Source organism: Bison bison, unplaced genomic scaffold, assembly GCF_000754665.1.
Source record: "Bison bison bison isolate TAMUID 2011002044 unplaced genomic scaffold, Bison_UMD1.0 scf7180017864297, whole genome shotgun sequence".
Classification (NCBI taxonomy): domain Eukaryota; kingdom Metazoa; phylum Chordata; class Mammalia; order Artiodactyla; family Bovidae; genus Bison; species Bison bison.
Window position 1 is genome coordinate 6,662,680 of NW_011494869.1, and position 19,298 is coordinate 6,681,977.

The 19,298-nt window shown below is 50.9% G+C and overlaps 2 protein-coding genes across 4 annotated transcripts in view; both read right to left on the reverse strand.

Moving 5' to 3' along the window:
* Positions 1–144: 144 nt before the first annotated feature.
* NUTF2 (nuclear transport factor 2) lies at positions 145–16,504 on the reverse strand. The gene is made up of 5 exons (XM_010851012.1): positions 16,077–16,504; positions 5,528–5,655; positions 3,822–3,893; positions 3,639–3,737; positions 145–1,938 (listed from the first exon to the last, which is right to left on the reverse strand). The coding sequence occupies exons 2-5, from the start codon at positions 5,624–5,626 to the stop codon at positions 1,825–1,827; spliced, it is 384 nt and encodes a 127-aa protein (XP_010849314.1). The 5' UTR covers positions 5,627–5,655; positions 16,077–16,504; the 3' UTR covers positions 145–1,824.
* Positions 16,505–18,579: 2,075 nt separating this feature from the next.
* The window catches only part of THAP11 (THAP domain containing 11), a 2,215-nt gene continuing 1,496 nt past the window's right edge, over positions 18,580–19,298 (reverse strand). Inside the window, exons 2-3 of one of the 3 annotated variants that reach the window (XR_826231.1) lie at positions 18,963–19,298; positions 18,580–18,826 (exon numbers count right to left, since the gene is read on the reverse strand). Coding sequence is in view for 2 of the 3 variants with exons in the window: in XM_010851013.1 (XP_010849315.1) it covers positions 19,295–19,298 (4 nt within the window). In the remaining variant the exon portion in view is untranslated. The other 2 variants (XM_010851013.1, XM_010851014.1) reach the window with 2 other exon arrangements.

The window sequence follows — 19,298 nt, forward strand, 5'->3', positions numbered from 1 at the left end:
CTGAAGGGACCTGTTAATTCACGGACCCAGGAATTGCAAGGGCAGAGATGGTCTCACCACAAACATCATCACCTTGTTCCCTAATGTCTCCCAGCATCCCTCTGCATGACCTTGCACCATCAGGTAAAAAGAAAGAAACCATGGTTTACAAACACTTCTTTATTGCAGACATTTCAGGCACAGGTACATGGAAAAGCTGTATTGCAAATTTTATACAGGGTGGTTTAAGAGGCAGCAGGTTTCTACCTCTCCCCAACCTCTATCCCCCAAATACAGAGCAGCCAAGAAACTAGTCCCACTGAAACCTCCTGAGTATGCTGTTATTTCAAACAGCACACCATCCAGCCCAGTGCCCAGCATAGCTAGGCTACCAGTGGGGGTCTGAGGAAGTTCCTGGCTTCCATCCACAGTGCAGGAGGGAAGGGGGCTGTGCATAACAGGCAAAGCTGTGGTGCCCTCACCAATCCTAAAACCCCAAACAGGTAAACAGACCAAATCCTGGGTTTGGTTCTGGTCTGTGGTTGCTACCTTGCCATCAGTTTTACACCACCAGTCTCAGGGCTAAAGGGCTGGATTTGTATTGATACTAGGCAAAGTCTGTCCCCAAAACTAAGGAGGAGAAACTGCCCCAACAGCTGAGATTTCCTGGGATTTGAGGATAGTAGTGTGAGTTTGTGTTTGTGGTCAGGGAGGGAATAGGAGAAGGCCTAGAGATGCCTTGCAGAGGTCTCAGGCATGAGAAATCCTACAACCTGAATTCCCTCAAACTCAGAATGCTTTCAGTTTTAAATCTATACTCCAACCCAACTGGGCCTGGCTCTGGGCATTGGAGGCTGGCTGTTTGAGGCACTCCCGTTTTGGTAGTGACATCCGAAGCAGATGGTACAGGGTAAGAGCTGCCCTCTGCTTGTCCGGGGATTTACGGGGCATGCTGGATGTGATACTGACCCTTCTGTGGCTAGAACAGGGCCTTCGCCCTCAAATGCCTGCTCATACTTGGTCCTGCTGAGCCCTCAGTCCAGAGGGCCTGAACCTAATGGGCCATTTTTGCCAAGGCTTTTCAATCTTCGGTGGGATTCTGCATCATCTCACCTGTCATTAGAGCCCTGACGCTACCCAGTGTAGAGGTCACAGGAAATGTCAGGACTGACTGCCGAGGCTTCAAGGGACTCTTCCGTTCAGACCTGAGCTCTCCCTGTCTGCAGCTCACTTTTCCAAGGCCAGATGGAGGGAACACTATGCCCTACAGGGCTTCTAAGAGAAGCGAGTGCAGAGTGCTGCCTGAGCTCAGAGTGCTGCTTCGGTGTTTTCTCCTTGCAACAGGTATTGCTGAGTGGGCGTAGATGTGGGATGGTGAGACATGAGAGAGCCAATGAGGCAGGGTAGTTATGGATGCCCAGCCCACTATTCAACTAATTCAAACAATTTAAACTGTTAAGAAAATTTTCGTGGTTTTATTGTATCATGAGGCATTGAAACATCTGAACAAATCAATATCTGGGCGGTGAGGCAGCTGCTTTCTCCTTCACTTCTTTGGGTTACTAGAGCAACTTGTCAGTAGATTGAAAAAGAAAAAGATAACCTTTTGCATTACTTAAGTCTTGCCAAGGCATGCGCTGGTACAACACAAACTTCTCCTGTCAGATGCAACTAGTCTAGCATCCAAACATCATGCACAACACCTCGGTAGCAGCAGCGCACTGCGCCCACGCCCACCGCGGCCCTGCTCGTTTGTGAATGATATTTGGAGCATCTGGAGGAGTGTGAATAGTATCGGGAAGAGGAGGGAGGAGGAAACAGCATGAGTGCCTGGCTGGGAGGAGGTCAGCCAAAGTTGTGCAGGGCAAGCCTGAACATGTCATTGGTGCAAACCCAAGCATCATTGATGTTCTTTAATAGGAACATCTGGTGGAACCCCATGATGGGGTCTTCATCGGCCTGTGAAGAGAAAAAAATGGTTCAGTTAAGTTGGCCAAGGAACAGGAAGGGTGTTCAGTTGGAGGAGAATGCTGACTTTGCAATCAGGCCTTTCTATCTTGGACACAAATCCTAGGAGAGCCCAGGGTACTCGTGATTGTGAACTGACATAATGTATGTAACACTGAACTTGGCACAAAGGGGACTTGAGGTGGCAGCTCATACTATGTACACTCAAACTGTAGAACAACTCACCAGTTAGCTACAGCAATATAGCAGACAACATAGTGACTCTGAGTTTATGTTTCTGGGCAAAAGTGACCAATCTGAAAGAGTTCTGTGGTGCTTATCATGTAACTCATGGTAGTCTAAAAACTAAACAGTCTTAGTGTCTGATTATGTTAGTTAGTCCACCCATGAGAAGATACTACTAATAATGACTTTGTACATGAGAAAAGGCTCAAAACCAAGCTCACACCAATTACAACTCTGCAGAGAGAAAAAAACTAATGCATCCCTATCAGGTAATCTGTTTCTTGTCATGTAACATATAATATTTGCAACAAAAAAAGGGTGAGAGACCTCCAGCCAAACTGCAGAACACCCAGATGAGGCCTAGTCGAGGTAGAAGCCTAACTAACCAGCTGTGTTTCTAACATCACTGTTTTTTCCAGGAATTATCATCAGCAAGGAGGCAAATCAGTCTTTTGGGGGTTGGACAGAAACACCAGAAAGAACTTGAAGCCAGGTGGAAGAGGCACTGCTTAATGACCCCAGCCTGGGAAAGTGTGCCCTGAGACCCCAGAAAAGACCTCCTCACTCCCAAGGCCTATCTGAGCACACTCTCTGGGCAGGGTATCTTGAACAGGCAGGAGAAACTGACAGGAAAAACCAGGCCAAAAGGCAGGTCCATCCAGGTCCAGTGGAGAGGCCTAGAGGGCCGCCCTTTCCCTCCACCCTTGTATTGGACTCAGGAAGCCCTGCCTAGCCTAGGGAGAAGGCATGTGGGTCTCATATTCTGGGGACCATGATGCCACATGCCCAGGAGGCTGGAACCTGGTTAAGGGGCAGCTCATCTGTCCTGCTTTGGGAAGGAGAGGCTTTTTGGAAATCTTCAGTCTGTTAGAGTATAACAAGTAGGAGTTCCTGGAAGGGGGGTGGGGTGTACGGGCAGAGGCACCAAAGGACCACGGGAAAGCTTTGAGGTTAACAGGTCTTGAGAAGTAGAACTAGAAATCCAAAGAGAAGCGGGAGTTCCCAGAATCTGCTTTGTTCAGCAGGTGGAAGAGCCAGCAGCCAGCTTGGAGAATAGTAGCATGGACTCCAGTTCAGGGTCAGCTGCCTGCAGAAGGCTCCCCTACAGCTTGGGGGCAGTACAAAGGCCCAGTGGCTGGGATCACAGCCCTATCCTGTTCCTGTACCTCACTGTCCCTTTTCCAAGGCTTTATACCAGTGCTCTCCAGTAGGACTTGTTGCAATAACAGAAATGTTTTATGTTTGTGCTGTCCAATAGGCAGCCATGAATAACTCTGAGCACTTGAAATATGACTAATGCAACTGAGGAACTACATTTTAATTTTATTTCATTTTACTTCATGCAATTTAAAAATCACCCCGTGTGGCTGATGGCTAGAGTACTGAGCTGCAAAGCTCCAGGCATCACTTGTCTGGGTGTCCCTGAGGAGCAGGACAGTGGTGCTGCAAGGCAGCAGCACCATTACCTTGAGCTGGCCCACAACCATGCTGATGATGCAGCTGTCTGGTGTGGGCTGATGGTCCTGCGCCGTGATGCTGTGCTGGATTTTCTGGAATGGAAGGCTCTGCAAGAGAAAAAATAGGTGGTGGGCTGTGGCCAGCAGGGTGGGGAAGGAGCTGCCTGCAGCCCAGACCTGGCCCTTACTTACAGACAATTTCTCCACAATGGCAGCTTTCCCCTGGAATTGCTGTCCTTCCCACGTAAGGCATGACGCATCAATCTGAAAACCAGGAAATCTGGGGTCAGAGCTTCAGAGCACAAGGAATATCGCTGAGGCCCTGAAAAGACCCCCAAAAGGGTCCTGCTTGGGGAACATGAGTCCATGTCTGTTTCCCTGTCTGTAAAGAAGGGAAATGAGGGTAATTTCCAAACTTCAGATGATTAACAACTTTAATTACACCCCAGCATCGCAGAGCCCAAGCTCTGAAAGACTATGTAAGAAAACACAAACTTATTAATAAGTAAGCTCATCTCCCACTTTTTATCCAAAAAGTTGTATGGCCTTTGATATGGATGAGCTCCAGGCTGGCCATATGTGGCCAAGACTCAAGTCAAAAACCATCCTGTTGTTTGGTTGGTCAGCACCAGTCCCAGAATAATCATCAGAAATAACTTGGAACAAAAAAAAGAACGAACGAACTAGGAAACATCTATGTTCAACACCATCTCTAGAGCCCAGAGTCAGTTCCACAGAGGCCCTTCCCATGGGGTCAGGGAGGGGTGGAGGCTGACAAGGCCTCTCCTGGGACCCTCCCAACCATCAACATGTAACCCACAGCTTCACTGCCTCCCCACCCCATCTTTCCTACCAGAGCCTCCTGGGCCAGAGCTCAAAAGTGCCTCTGCTACTCAGCAGCTCTGACATTAGGCAAACTAGTTTTTTATCCACCTCCCCCCCCACCCAATCTGTTTCCTGATGTTTAAAGGGAAAACGTGATGAGCTTCCATAAAACGACATACATAAAGTACTCCTTAAAGACGTTGCTAACTCTTCTCTGGGTCAGACCTGCTTTAATTGATTTCAAAAGCAACAAGACAGAAGTGCCAAAGATCCCAGTCAGGCCAGTTTGAGTTTTTAAAACCCTCTACCTGTGATAATGACAATCAATTACCTGGGCCGGATGTGGCCTTCCACCGCTAAGATCCCTTTCTTTTCTTCAAAATGTCTGAACTGGCCCTGACTTTTTGAGGGAGACAGAGGAGTTTGCCCACAGCCCATCAAGCTGCAAGGCTGTGCGTGATGACTCCTATCACTTCTATCCTGGGCAGACCTGCTAGGCGTGGCTTGATCAATCACATTTCTGTCTTGGGCAGGGTCAAATACAAGTAAATTTTGGTATATATGAACATCATTAACATAGCAGTAAAAAATGCCTACACAGAAGGGTTACTCAAGAAACACCCGCCTCCCATGAGCTTTCAGGGGCTTTTAGCTCTTCAAAGGACACTGGACCTGGGGCCTCCAGAAGCCATCTGAGGTGCACTGATGATTCTTACAGCTGCTGCCTCCAGGTGGCACCAGAAGCCCTAGCCTCTGTCCACCAGTGCTGGTCTGGACCAGAGGCACTCAAAGGACCATGGAAGGGCGAGCCCAGAAAGTGCTGCCTATGGTACCACTCATGTAGATCCACTAGATTACCTAAGAATCTCACTCATGCAGAAGATGACAGAAAGGTCCATGTGGCCTGGGGAGCTGGGCTAGGCCTTAAGCCCCCTACCCCGTGAAGAGTAGCTCAGATAAAAGGGCTCAGCCAATCCAGTGAGGGGTGCCAGAACTTGTGAATTGGAGGCACGGGCCCCACATCTGAATTGATCCCCTGGAATCCCGTTTTGGTGCTAGAGCAGAAGACTTACATAAATTGCGCCTAGTTGAGTTCTGTCATTATCAAATAACTGGTAGTAATGTTGAATGAAGCTGGATCCAATCTGCTCCCAAATTGGCTTGTCTCCCATTCTGGAGCGTCACCCGGCCTCGTTGAGACCTGTAAGTCCAGCAAGACAGGAAGGGAAGCGTTGGTACCGTGGAAGCAGCAGGTAGCCAGTCAGTCTCTTCACTGACCCCCACCCCTCCCAGACCTCCTTGAGCAGGCAGTGCTCTGCTGAGGTCTGTGCTCCTGGAGAACACGGAGAGGACCCAGGGAACTGATAAGCAATCCCTCAATACAGACAAGTGCAGGGAGCCCAGAGATGGACAACTCAGACCCTCCTGGTGTCAGGATCATAGAGAAGGATGGGTCCTGAAGGGGGAGCCCGGATGAAGGAAGGTCAGAGCAAGTACTACAGAGGATGAGCTAAGCACTCTCCCCATTTCTTTTCATTTAATCCTCTCAACAACCTGCACAGCCAGTTACTGCTATTCTTCCCACTTTGCAGGTCAGGAACTACTGATGTCTGAGTCAAGTGTCTTCGACTGCAGCACTCAGGCCCTTAACATTACCCCAGGGCCTTACTGGCAGGTAGAAGACCCAGTCAGAGTGGGGAGAAATGGTTCCTCAAGGTCCCACTTGAGGAACAAAGACAGCAAGTGACCCTCCCTCACTTTGTCTTAAGGGGGAAGTTTATTTCTTTGAGGCCACATGACATCATTTCATCACCGAGAGGGGTTACATCTACCAACTGCAGAGCTGGGACCATGAGTTCAGAGGATCACAGATGACAACAGAAATGCTGGGAAGGCAAAGGAAGGTTGGGAGGGGAAAATGAGTCATGTCTCTACACCCCATCCCAGCACTGGCTCCCTCAGAAGGGCTGCCCCTCTCTGGTCTCCGAGCAAGAGGGGAGCTGTACCCCCTCCAACCCACCCTGCTACAGATATCAGGGATCCAAGGCTGCTAGATGAAAAATCCAAGCCCCAGACGAAAGAGCCGCTCAGGCTTTGGTAGGCTCCTCCTGAGTAGAGTGGAGCGCATCTCACTGCAGGACCCACAACAGCAGACCTCTGTTGTTCTATAGCTGTTTCTGACTGCACAGGAACCCACCCACTCTCTCCTAATAACAGGACTCTGAACCAAAGCTGTAAGGAGGTGGGTTTGATCTCGGCAGACAACCACTGGTAGTGGTGGGATCTGATGCAAGTCACTGCCATCCTGAGGGCCTCAGCCCTCTTCTCTATAAGGGGGTGGAACCCTGCTGTTGCCAGTGGGGTCTCACTAAGGGAACCTAGTAAAGCTCTTGACTCAGCTTGGTTAGTGCTGGTTTGCTCTGGTCCCTATGGCCTCACCCTAGGCCAGAGGAACCAGAGGAAGGACAGTGGAAGTGGGTAGTAGCTTATGCCCAATTCAGCCAATCTCCCAGCCTGTGACCAACGCTCCAGCCAATGAGGGGCCAGGAAGCTGAGCCAGCTTTATTTTAGGTTCCCTAGGAGGTGGTGGCACTAAAAATAGCAGCACGGTGCTGGGATGACTAAATGTCCAGGAAAGTCTAAAAGAAGCACAGGAGAAAGCTTGGGCCCAGCGGCGCCTGCCTGGGACAAGGAGTGTCCCAGCTTGCTCTCTGCCAAGAAACAGAACAAGTGGGAAAAACACAGGATATGCAGCTGCTCTCAGCTGCTCTGTCTTGGTCACATTTTCAAGGGGTCAGACTGTGACAGCACCACATGCAAACTCGGGTCACTGGAGGCACAAGAGCCTGGCATTGCGCATCTCTGCCCCTTCCACCAGATGACTCACCCATCGCAGCCCAACCCCACCACATCACACTCCCAAGGTGCCCTGCTGAGCCCCCCCAAGACTTCTGGGGCAGGGAGGAATGAACTAGGGCCATCTTGCCCTCTGTTCTCAGCAGCCCTCAGAGAAGGTCTTAAAGGAGTGTGCCAGTCAGGAGAAACAACATGAGCATGTGCCTGGGGACACAAGAAGAGATAAGGGCAGGAAACCGGGAAGCGGGAGATGGAGGGTGAGGGGAAATAAGACTAGAAGCTATCCAAAGAAAAGTGGCGCCATATGGTGGGACACTGAGGTGAAGGAAGTGAGGTGTTTTTTCCTTTCTCAACATTGTTCTTAATGGTGTGATAAGTTTCTAACACAAAAACGACTTGGCAGAAGCAGAGGTGGAGTAAAGAGGTAGGAGGGATAAAGGGACAGAAGAGCCCTTTGGCCGGGTGGAGGGGGCAGGGCAAAGGGAGCTCTCCTGAGGGACAGGACTATTCAAAAAGGGTGAGCAGGAACCTTCAAAGCTATGTGGATTGAAGACTTTGCTTTAGCGATGTCAAGTGGTGCCTCTGAAGCCCACAGCAACCTTGTTCAAGGCTTGCTTGACCCTGATGTGTTTACCTCTGTGTAGTAATCATGCGGTTGATTTCACCGTCAGCCCACTTTACAGGTGGAAAAACCAAGGTTCAGCCTGTGGCCCCAACTTGCCCAGCACATCAGTGCTGATCCTGAGTTCTCTGGTTAAGGTCACTGCTTATTTTCTGCTAATTTTGCATCCTTGAGTTCTAAGCCACAAGGCTGGCCATGTCCCTCCCCTACAAACCCCTCATCCTTGGGTTCAAGGTCAAACACCTGAAGGCCCACAGGTGGCTATCCACACCTATCCCTAACTCCTCAGCCATTCTCTCCCGCCTCAATCCAGCACCACAGCTAAACACACCGGAACTTCAGAGTTTGCTCCCGGGGTTTTTGCACAGGTGAGTCCTCCCGCTGGGATGCCTGCCCTCCCCTCACATCACCATTCAGATGCCTCCCATCTGGGTCTTCCTTTGCAGACTCAACTGTTGACCTCCAACACCACGTGCAAGCCTGGATCGGCATACCCAGGGCCCACTCCACTGTGGCTCTGGGCTGTGAGCGTCCCCATTTGGTTCTTGCCACATCCCATCCCACCCCCTCAATCTCCCAGCACAGAGTCCAGTAAACTATGGGACTTCCAGTTTCTGACTCCACATCTTCCACAAAGCTTTCACCCTGTAGTTGGGAGGTGGTATTCTTGAGCCTAGAAAAAGCAGCAGGGTGTGGGGGCCACCTCCCATCCCCATGGGACACAGGGGAGGGGTGGCTGGACTGGGGGTTCCCCAGGATGGCCAGACAGCCCCGGCCTTGCTTCTAATATATTTACTGTGGAAAGAATAGCCTGGAAAGAAACACAATGCAAGGCTGATGGGCAGCCTCGCGTGAGACTGCGGACTGACCTTCATGACAGCTTCTCCTACAGCTCTTCCGAGAGGGCCGCTGACCACCGCCTCCTGCTTCACTCAGGCTGACTGAGGCCAGGCTCCTCGAGGAGCAGAAATGATCTCGGTGACCTCTCACCCACTGAGTATCAGCCTTCACTGACCCTTAGGTCTCTGTGGGTGCAAAGACTCTCTAAGAATGTCTCATACACTGTGGCCCGCTCCCAATCAATCCACACAGAGGCAGAGATGCCCCAGTCTTGTCACTGACTTCAAGTAGTTCATACTCCCTGAGGCTGTCATACACATCAGGTTAAAAGCTCTGGCCCAGGGGATCCCACTGGGTAACAGAAAAAAAAAACCGTTCATTTTGCTCCTCAAATTCTGGGTCAGAGTTTCCAGTATTTTGAAACTCGAAACAGTAGTGTCCAGCTGATGTCTCGTTTTCACTAATGCGTATTCAGTGTAGAAATGTGCTCATGGCTTTACATGCATTTTGTTCTAACACCCTGTGAGTCAACTCCAATGTTAGAGATGAGCAAAACAAGGCCCAGCAAGGTCAGCTAAATTTGCTCAAGGTCACGAGCCTAATAAATGGTGGAACTGGATGGAACCAGGCTTAGTGGGCTCCAGGACCAAGACTTCCAGTGACAACTGGTCTGGAGATAAAAACGAATGACACGTAGGGCTGAAGCCCTGATCTCTAACCTTGGCTTTTTATGAAAGGGGCAAGACAGGCTTGAACCAGGGCTTCTGCCTCCAAACAAAGGCACCAGGCAGACTGCCACACTAAACAATGGATGTTTTCATGGGGGATGATCTCACGCTTTTCCTAAACCTTCAAAGTCACAACCCCATTCCACCATCTCAGCGAAGCAGAGATAAATGTGGGCCTAGCTGGATCTAGGGCACGACTGGGGTCAGAAGAGTGACGAGAAAGAGGAAGAGGACATTCATTACTAACTCCACACTTTCAAACAGAAGGATGTTCATGTTGGATGGCCTATCACTGAGGCCCACAGGGAACACCACATGTGCGATCTATGTTCTTATCTGTGATCTTATAATGTGATCCTTGAACTCATACCAACTCAGCACTACGACCTTCATACCTACTGTCTGCTAGGTCTCAAGGGCCCTGAAGCAGAGGCTGGGAAGGATTCCGACAGGTAGAACTGACAGACAACTTTGGCTTAAACCCAGAGCACAGGCGTGGACTAGACAGAGGGAACGTTGTGGACTGCAACCAGAGGGGAAGACACTGATCTGAAGAGTAGTGTGTATCCTGTGCAGCAGCCTTCCCATTCTCCACTGACAAAATCTCAACCATTTATCCTGCCTTCAAGGTCCAGGGTAACCTGGCCTCCCAGCTATCCAACCTCATCTCTGGCCACCCACTCCTCCCCATCCTCTGCAGCCACTCTGAGCATTTTCCTATTTCTGGAACATCTTGAGCCTGTTCTCACTGGAGGGTTCTGCAACTGTTGATCCTTCTGCTTGGATCATCCTTCCTCCCAGATGTATCCAGATCCTCCTTCATGCGTCTAGCTCCTCGTCACATGTGTGTCCACTCAAAGGTCACCTCCTCATAGACACCTTCCCTGACCATTCAGTCTCAAGTGGCCTCCTGGGTACTCATTTCATCATCCTGCTTCATCTTCTTAGCACTTGTCACTGCATGAGATTATCACATTTACATATATGTTAGTGGTTCCTCTCCCTGACTGGGGTACCCCTGTCCCTGTCTGCAAGGTGCCTCACCTAGGCCCTCTTCTCTGGAGAAGTGTGTTCTGGGAAAACCCTGTTCAATTTAAGTGGCCAGGTGACCCACTTCACCTCCACCCACACCTTCTGTCCAATTTGTCAGGAAACAATCCTTTGCCTTCCACCCAGCCATCTGTCTGAGGTGTGTGTTAGTGGTGCTTGGCCCCTCCCTCCCACCCCAATTCCCAAGGTTCTGATCACCTGAGGGACAACTGTGGCTGAAGAGGAGGCACAGGACCACGCCATCAAAGGCCTGGCCGCTAGTCTGCTCCTCCTCTCCCACATGGCAGGACCCTCAGACCCTGTCTTCATCAGTAATTATGAGGATGTTCGGGGTAATCAACTACGGATATAAAGCAGGACTCAGCTGGCAGGTACGAGGTGAACACTGGGTCAAGAGCTGGGAAGGAGGGTTATCTCAGCCTCCTATAGGACACCACACGAAGGAACAGCCTTGACCCAGGACTGGCAACAGCCTCGTTCACCACTCACTCGCCTGCAGTTGGGAGAGACAGCAGCCAAAGTCCGCTGCCCAGGACAGAACCCTTTCCCGGGGCAGACCCTTAGGTGCCCCCAGCACGCTAAGGGCCTTCTCATCTTCTATTTGGAGAGGGCTCCAGAGGCGTCAGGTTGCCCTGGTTGGCCCAGAAGCTGAATCCTGAGACCTGCATTCTAGTCCCTCTGCTCTGCCCATACTCAGTTCCTGAGTAGCCCCCTTTCCGAGGTGGTTCAGGGATCTCTGGGGCCCTGGCCTAGACAGTTCCCATCCATGAACTTGATATTTCGTGTACCATCAGTCAAAGCCCTGTAAACCAAACAGTTATTACATACACGTCTTCTCTCATTCCAGCCTCTCAGTTCTGTAAAGCTGGTATGATTACTGCAACTTTGTAGATGAAACCAAGACTCTTGAGAGGCTAAGAATTCAAGACCACGCAAGGCCACTGGGGCATAGCCGGCATGAAAATGTCTACAAAATTGGCCTGGACTGGAATAGTTGAGAGCCCATGTCAAGTAGCAAGAAGCGTAGATGGAAAAAATGAAGAATGGAGCCCAGGCTTTTTCTTCCCCTTTGAAATTGGCAAGCTCTACGCCCATCAGAAGGGAAACCCTTTAAGTGCATGCTCAGCCTGTCACAGCAGGTGTACAACCTGCAAATGAGACCGTGTATTGACCTGGGCCTGAACCACCTCTGCAAGTGGAACCAATATCTCTATACAGATGTCCTTCCAGGGGGCTGCAGTTTCTGCCCTGGAGAGACCCAGTGGCTCTGACGGAGTACCTGAGGCTTTAGGAAACAAACATTTCTGAATCCCCCGTTTACTGAGGCAAACAACCCTCAGTTCCCAGGTTCCTTGGACGCATCTCTCTCATGAGAGGAGGTTCTCCTTCGCAGGGTAGACCCTTCTCCAGCCTGAGTGCTTAAGGAGTTGGCATATAGCAGGTACCAGCAATAAATAAAGGCCCAGGGTAGTGACAAGGACCAACCCCAGTCCTCTTGTGTCCCTCTTCCCTGGCCACCTTCCTGAGTCACAGTCAGACCTGAACATATGATTCCTACCAGGAAGACACATTTCTGCTGACAGAGTGAGGATGGAGATGGTACCACCCAGACCTGATGGTACGGGTGCTGACCAGCAGCGTCGGTCACTGCTGGAGCCACTGCAGGGATAACCCGCATGCTAGCACCTCCCTCAGGAAGAATCTTCAGGAACTCCTGCCATATGTGGTCAAAGCAAGAAATCACAAAATCTCAAAATTGGGGAAGGCGTTGTTGCTCAGTTGCTAACTGGTGTCTGACTCTTTGCGACCCCATGGACCGCAGCACACCAGGCTCCCCTGTTCTTCACCATCTCCAGGAGTGTACTCAAATTCACGTCTTTGAGTCTGTGATGCTGTTTAACCATCTCATCCTCTGCCGTTCCCTTCTCTTTCTGCCCTCAATCTTTCCCAGCATCAGGGTCTTTTCCAATGAGTTGGCTCTTCACATCAGGTGGCCAAAGTACTGGAGCTTCAGCTTCAGCAAAGTCCTTCCAATGAATATTTAGGGTTGATTTCCTTTAGGACTGACTGGTTTGATCTCCTAGTAGTCCAAAGGACTCTCAAGTCTTCTGCAATACCACGCAAACCCAACCCCTCACATACAAACATTCTCATGGCCCATCAGAAAAAAAAAATACTAACTTTAAAAACAGGCCCATCAGGAGGTTCAGCTCAAGCTGTCCACAGAAATCCTGCCTAACATTCAATGTCCACCCTGTGGAGAACTTTTTGGATTCACTCCCCAATCTCCAAAAGTACTACTCCCTTTCACTTCTGGGGACGGCGCCTGTTTCACTCTGGAAAGATGTCCTGATAGATATCATTCCAAGAGCACTGGGCACTTGAATAAGTGACCTGAAAGGTCTCAGTCAAAGAGGTAGAAGGCACCAAGCCAGGTTCAGGCAGGGAAGGAGGTCATGGACCACAAAATGCTGGTTAGATTCTCAGGTACTGGGAGAACACCCAGCAGAGACCTCTGAGAGACGAGGAGCTGGTGACAGAAGATCTATCTAGACTCAATAGCAACAGCAATTTGGAGTGGTGACGGCCAAGTTGCTCAAGGGATCCCAGACCTTCCTGGGCCCAGCATCCTGAGGGATACCTTGCTCCATGGTTTCTTCAGGCACTGGAAAGGAGAGTGGGCTCACTAACAGCCTTTACTCTTCGGTAACAGCCTCTACTCTGTCACTCAGAAGCCCCCCTCACCCCAACCTTTTGCAAAGGGCCAAGAGTCCCTTGTGGGTCTCTTCAACTTAGACCTCAATACATAATAGCAACATTCTGTCTCCCTGACTACTGTGACCTCCTTTCCCAGCACTGGGACTTGGTAGGAACTCATTACTCTACCTCCAGCTTCTGCCCAGAGCCTGACATACAGAAAAGGGCTGCAAGAATGGTGGCTGAGTAAAATGCATCATTGGTGAGACAAGAGAAAAAAATAATTCAAGCAAGATACTAATGCCTCAGTAAAGGGATTCTAGAATTTTTTGATATAAGGTGCCTTCCAATCCTAAAATTTGAGCATTCTTTCACATAAATCATTATTTCCATCCCAACCCACCAGTTGGAAAGTCAGAATAAAGTGAAATGTGACTCAGAGAGGTGAGTTCCATGTCACCAAGGGACATAGTTTTGAGCTGGTTGAGAACCCAGTCTCCTCACAGCCTGACCCTTTATTACGCAGCCATATCCTGACTGTCCCAGGCCAGGCCCCACCACCCAAGTCAGCGTTACAAGACTAGAGAGGGTGCATACTGATTGTGGACAACCTCGGTGTTCTCCTCTTATCTCTGAGCTCTGAGATGCAGACAGCTTGCCAAATTCCAGAAAGGTCAAGGACTTATGGGGGTCAGGATGCGTAGCAATGGCTACATGATTGACCCCAGACACAGAAGTTATACGGAACTTAAGGTGTGGAATGAGAAGGAGGGACCTGAATCCCTCCCCCTCCCAGGTAACCTATGAGAAAGAACAACAGCATTTTGACCTCAAAGAAAACCCTTGTGATCAAGTCACCTAGGGCTTTGGAATCTGTGAACTAATCCATAGCCATAAAGCCTAACTCACCTGACACCGGTGTCCTAGAAAGAAGCAACCCAGACAATCTCAAGATCTTGAAACAACTGCTTATGGCACGAAGACATCCAATCACACTGACCCTACGTGTGTCCTGGGGGTAGTCCCTCCTTGTTGCCCACCTCCATGAGCAAACCAGGCCTCTCCTGAGCCTGTTGAATGAACCTGACTAGTTCACGCTCGTAGGCTAGGATGTGAACTAGGAGAAAGAGAAAGACAAGGAGAAAGCAGGCCTGGTGAGGAGATCTAGACAGATCCTTGCCTATCCTTCTTAACCTTAACAGCGGGGACTTAAAATGCAACTGCAAGAAAAATTCCAAGGCTTGAGTTCAATGACCAGAAAAATACTACCTGGGGAAATATTCAAGAAAAGGAAAAATAAAAAAAATTCCAAGGGTGGTGCATCATGGGCTTAACTCAACTCTCCTAAGAGACCTGCCTGCTGCTGAGGCCAGGTGTGCAAAGACTTGGCTGCTTCTTTAGTACCTGGGAGAACTGTGGCTCATTAGCTGCATTGGGTCAGAAAATTCAAGGCCTGACAAACTGTCTTTTCCCCATATCCCATGGTCTTCTCTGGACTTGTCCCTTAATTTATCATCACTCAGTCAGGAAGGGCCTTCCCAAAACCAGCCTGAGGACCGCTCTATGGCTAGCTACTCCCCTTCCTCCAGAACTCAATGGAGACCCGGTGCCTTCATTAAAGGCAATTTCCCAAGGCCCAACCAGCTTTCTGCCTATTCAGAGGTCGCTCTGAATGTTGGATGAATGAGCAAGCAAGAGAGGGAAGCCTGACTTTCTGCAGTCTCCAGCCCTAGTTCTGCCACCCAGGCTTCAAAGGGCCTCACAGCCCAAAAGTGCCCCTCCCCCAATGTCGCTTGCAGCCCAGCCTCGTTTGGCATTAGGCTCACCGACCTCAGACCTGGATTGTGCCTTCCCCTCCATCAAACCCCACCTTATTGTTACCACCCTCATGGAATCATCCTCCTCTATGAAGAAGGGCAGACGACTCTGGGAGCAGCAGATGGGAGGATTAGGCTGTACTGAAGATACCTAACAATGTGTTGGAGGCTCACATATTCAGCTTCACCTCCTTGGCTTCCTCCCTCCACTAACACAGCCGGCCAACCCACCCACGGCTGAGGTCTGGTCACTGATAGAAAGAAGGGCGGGGGCTGAGCCTACGAGTCCGGAGCCGCCTCGTCTCCTCAGGCCAGATTCTCCAAGGCTGCTGGGGGTTAAGTCCCATGTGGAACCCCCTCCCGCGGCAGATTCCTTGACCCTGCCCTCCACGCAGAAGAACCTACGCATGAGTTCCGGAGTGGGAGATAGGTTTCGTGCACTCTCAGCCGGCAAAAAAGCAAGTGAGCGCTCACCTACATCCTAGCCGAGCCGTGGTTCAGAACCGGAGGAGGGTAGGGTTGCTGCACGCGAGCGCCCTTACCCAATGCTGACTCCGGAACGGGCTGGGTGGCGTCTACCCATCCCCGAATCCTTGGCGGGCTGGCGGCAGGACGTGGGGATGGGGTCCGCCCGCTAGCCTGCCTGCAGTTTGCGGGACTCGGGCAGGCCTGGCTAGGCCAGACGGGGCGGGGCCCGGAGCGCCCCATCTGGGTGGTCCAGACCAGAGAAAAAGGCCTGGCTTCGGAGCGGTCCAGTGTGCCTGCCACCTGCACGGTACGCCCGAAATAGGTTCCTGGCTTCCTCTGTGTTCCCCCGGCCGCCGCCTCAGAGGACCGGCGGGAGGCGGAGCCGCGCGCGACACATGGCCCCGGCCCCGCGCGGCTTTGGGGCCGCCGGAGGGGGGGGGTAGGGGAGGGGCCGCCCGGGGACTTGCAGCAGAAGCTCCAGGCGACCCGGAGCACAGCTCCTGCGGCCCAGCCCCAGCCCCGGCGCGCTAGCCCCGACACTCACCCGAGGGGCTGGCACGATGGCGGCAACAGCGGCGGCAACCCAGCGCGGTCTGCGACCGACTGTCCCTTCCCCCCTGCCTTCCCTTGCCACCCCGCTGCTCTCTGGGAAACGCAGTCCTCCTCGTGCTCTTTTCTGGTATAGGTGCGCTGGGAGAAAACTACCATTCCCGACGTCCTATTCGCCGAGGCCCAGACACGGCCCGCAGCGCGGGAGGTGAGGCTAAGTTAGGGAGGGAGGCCGCCGGGGCGAGCCCCTGAGAATTGTGGTCTAGCGGAAGCCTCTGGAACACCCGAGCTTGGCGCCAGCCTGGGGTCAGGCCTCGGTTGTCGCCAAGTCCCAGCTGGTCCGGCCCCGCCCAGCTTTCGCGGCCTTTCGGTGTTGGCCCCGCCTCCGTGGGAGCTCGGCCTGTTCTCAAACTGGCCTAGCCGCCCCTCCCTGGGCCCCTGAGCTGTTTCCGCTCGCAAACCCCCCTCCCCTTTGGTGCTGTGGCCGCCCCTGCGGCTCTTCCGAGTGGAGCTCCAAGGCTACCCGGGGCGGAACCCACAGCTTCTGTTGTCCCAACATTCTTGCGCCCTACCGGGTGCAAGTTGGACCCAAAGCTGGTTTCAAGCAAGCGAGGCTTTCCTGGGCTGGAAACAAGCTTACTCTTAGATTTCTGCAGTTAGGGTGTACAAAGCATTCTCACAAGTTTTTTGTTGTTGGGTTTTGCATCAGGCAGGGCAGCTAAGAATCTTGGTTTTATTAATGAAAAAAGATAAACAACTGGTGCGCCCAAACCTTCCCCGTGATTTAAGCGATTAAATTGTCCATAATCTCCCTCCCGCCCATTACTCTTTTCTTTCAAAGCCCATTTTCGTTGTCGTTTCCTGGGTAACACAAACATTTGAAGTAACGTGTGTCTCGGTCAGGCCTGCTGGGATTCTGCAGCTAAGCCGGGGGACCACAGGTTAAGTTTATAGAGACAAGGTTTCTCCTAGTCAGAGATGGCTCAGTACTCCTGTTCGTCCAGAAATTTTATACCTTTACAGATCCTCACCATCACCCCCACCCCTCCACCTGGGGATGGCTGGTAAGACCAGACCAGGCTTCTGTTCATTAAATCCCAGATCTGTATTATTTTGCCTGACTAGATTCTTCTCTTATTACTCAGTCCGGGAGACTGCATTGCCCTGCTTGTGGTGTATCTAGGGCCTCCCTTGCTCTGAGCTGTTCTCCTCCCTTCTAGAAGATAAAACACCCCAGAGACTGTGTGCTCATCATATCCAGACACTAGCGAATCCTGACCAGTTTGGCTCTTCTCACTCTGTCCTGGGAGTGCCGCTGAGAGGTTCAAGAGACCCAAAGTTGAAAGTCTTAAATCCCTTCAGCAAACAGGAGCTAAATGATACACTAAGGAGCATGGCTGGAGCCTGGGAAAATCCTCACTCCTAATGAAGGCGGGTGGGGACAGCGGAGTGAGTGACCCAACACCTGCCCATAAAGGGCTACAGTCCCTGCTGGCCTGGAAGGGTACTACTGTGCTTCCACCACCTTATGACCAGCCAGACCTAACCCCAGGAAGGGAGACATACAGTCCTTTCCCCAACTAGGCACCTGCACAACCTATCTCCCACTTCTCCTCCCCAACAGACACTTGTCAATGCCAAGGGGTCAGAAGGACAGCAGACACTGGAGGGATATTTTAGAGCCATTCTAGTTCGAAACTACAGGGAAAGCCCCCAGGTAAGTGGCTTTTTCCATAAGTAACAGAGAAAAGAATCATGTTTTATGGAGCCCAGTAAGTATCATTTGTGCCCCAATACCCATGTTAAACACTGCTAGCTTTAAAGGCATTTGTTGCCAGCTTTCGGCTAAATGACTTGGAACCACAGATAAAAATGTCACCTTGTCACTACAACATCCAGTCTAAATAAAGATGCTAACAGCGAAGAAAATGAGTCAAGAGATGACAGATCCCAACTCATCCTTAAATTCCTCTGAGGATCCACCTCCTTCACAATGAAAGTGCACCAAGTTCAAAGGTATCCATATTCCTTGTAAGAACCCATGGCTGGCTCCAGCTGTGGTCTTCACTGATGTAAGTAACTGTATGCCCATGTGTGCCAGACACTGTACTAGGCCTAAGGGAGAATAGTGAGCAAAATTCAATTCCAGCTGAAAATTCTTACGGAATTCAAAACCCCCAGGAAGTGCCACAATTCAGCTTAGTTCTCAGTTGATTCTTCCCCCAGTTGAAAGCACACAGGGAGCTAACCCATGGGCAAACCAGGACCATTTGGTGCAATTTCCAAACTCTTCAGGATGCGTTGGAACTCTGAGAAGACCTTATGAGGGTTAGAGCCCCTTTATGGAGAAACCTGGTCACTGAAGCATCTGTACTCCCAGGGTCAGCCTGTCCTCGAGACCAAGGCGGAGAAGGGGGAGGCCTATCAGGAAGTCCATCTGCCCACGTTTCAAGGATCCTGAGCTGAGTCCTTATAAAAATAAAATGGCGAGACCCAAATAAAAACCTTATTTTCTGTTTAATTCGTTTTGCCAAACAAACACAGTGAAAACTTTAGTCTGACTAATTGTACAGAAAATAGAATTTGTAACCAGTAGCAAACATAACAGGATAGACCTAAGTCCCTGGCAGGCTGGATTTCCATCAACAGGTCACCTAGATCCCCTTGTAGATGGCCTCCTGGGAGGGAAGTCCTAGGAAGCTGAGGCACAGATCTGCAAGTCCCCATCAGAATCACAGGCTGCACCTGGGAAGGAAAAGCACAAAAAAGTAGAACTGATGTTACTTGGATCTCTTATCACTACACACACAACAATTGTCTCTGATTGCCAGCCAAACTCAAGGTGTTGTCTTCCCAAAGCCATAGTCCTCCAGCATCCCACCTGCATCCCTATGGGATAAGTTTCAAGTTCAGTGGTTCTGAAGCCTCTGCTTAACCAGAACCTGCAATATAAACTTGGGGTTAGGGAGTGAAGGTGTGGATGGGTAGACAAAGTCATAACCGCTGGTGTCCCTAGTGCAGTCTCAGACTTCAGGACGTTGCTTCAGGAGGAAATGAGAGGGTACTAGGTCACCAGCAAAAGAGTCCAGCTGCCCTAAGCCTCAGTACTGTCAAACAGTGCCCCAGGAGTATGAGGGAGTTCAACAACGGTGGCCTCAGGTCCCTCTAAGCTGGCAGGGATCTGGGAGTCCGGAGGGCCAAAAAGGGACTCGTTTAC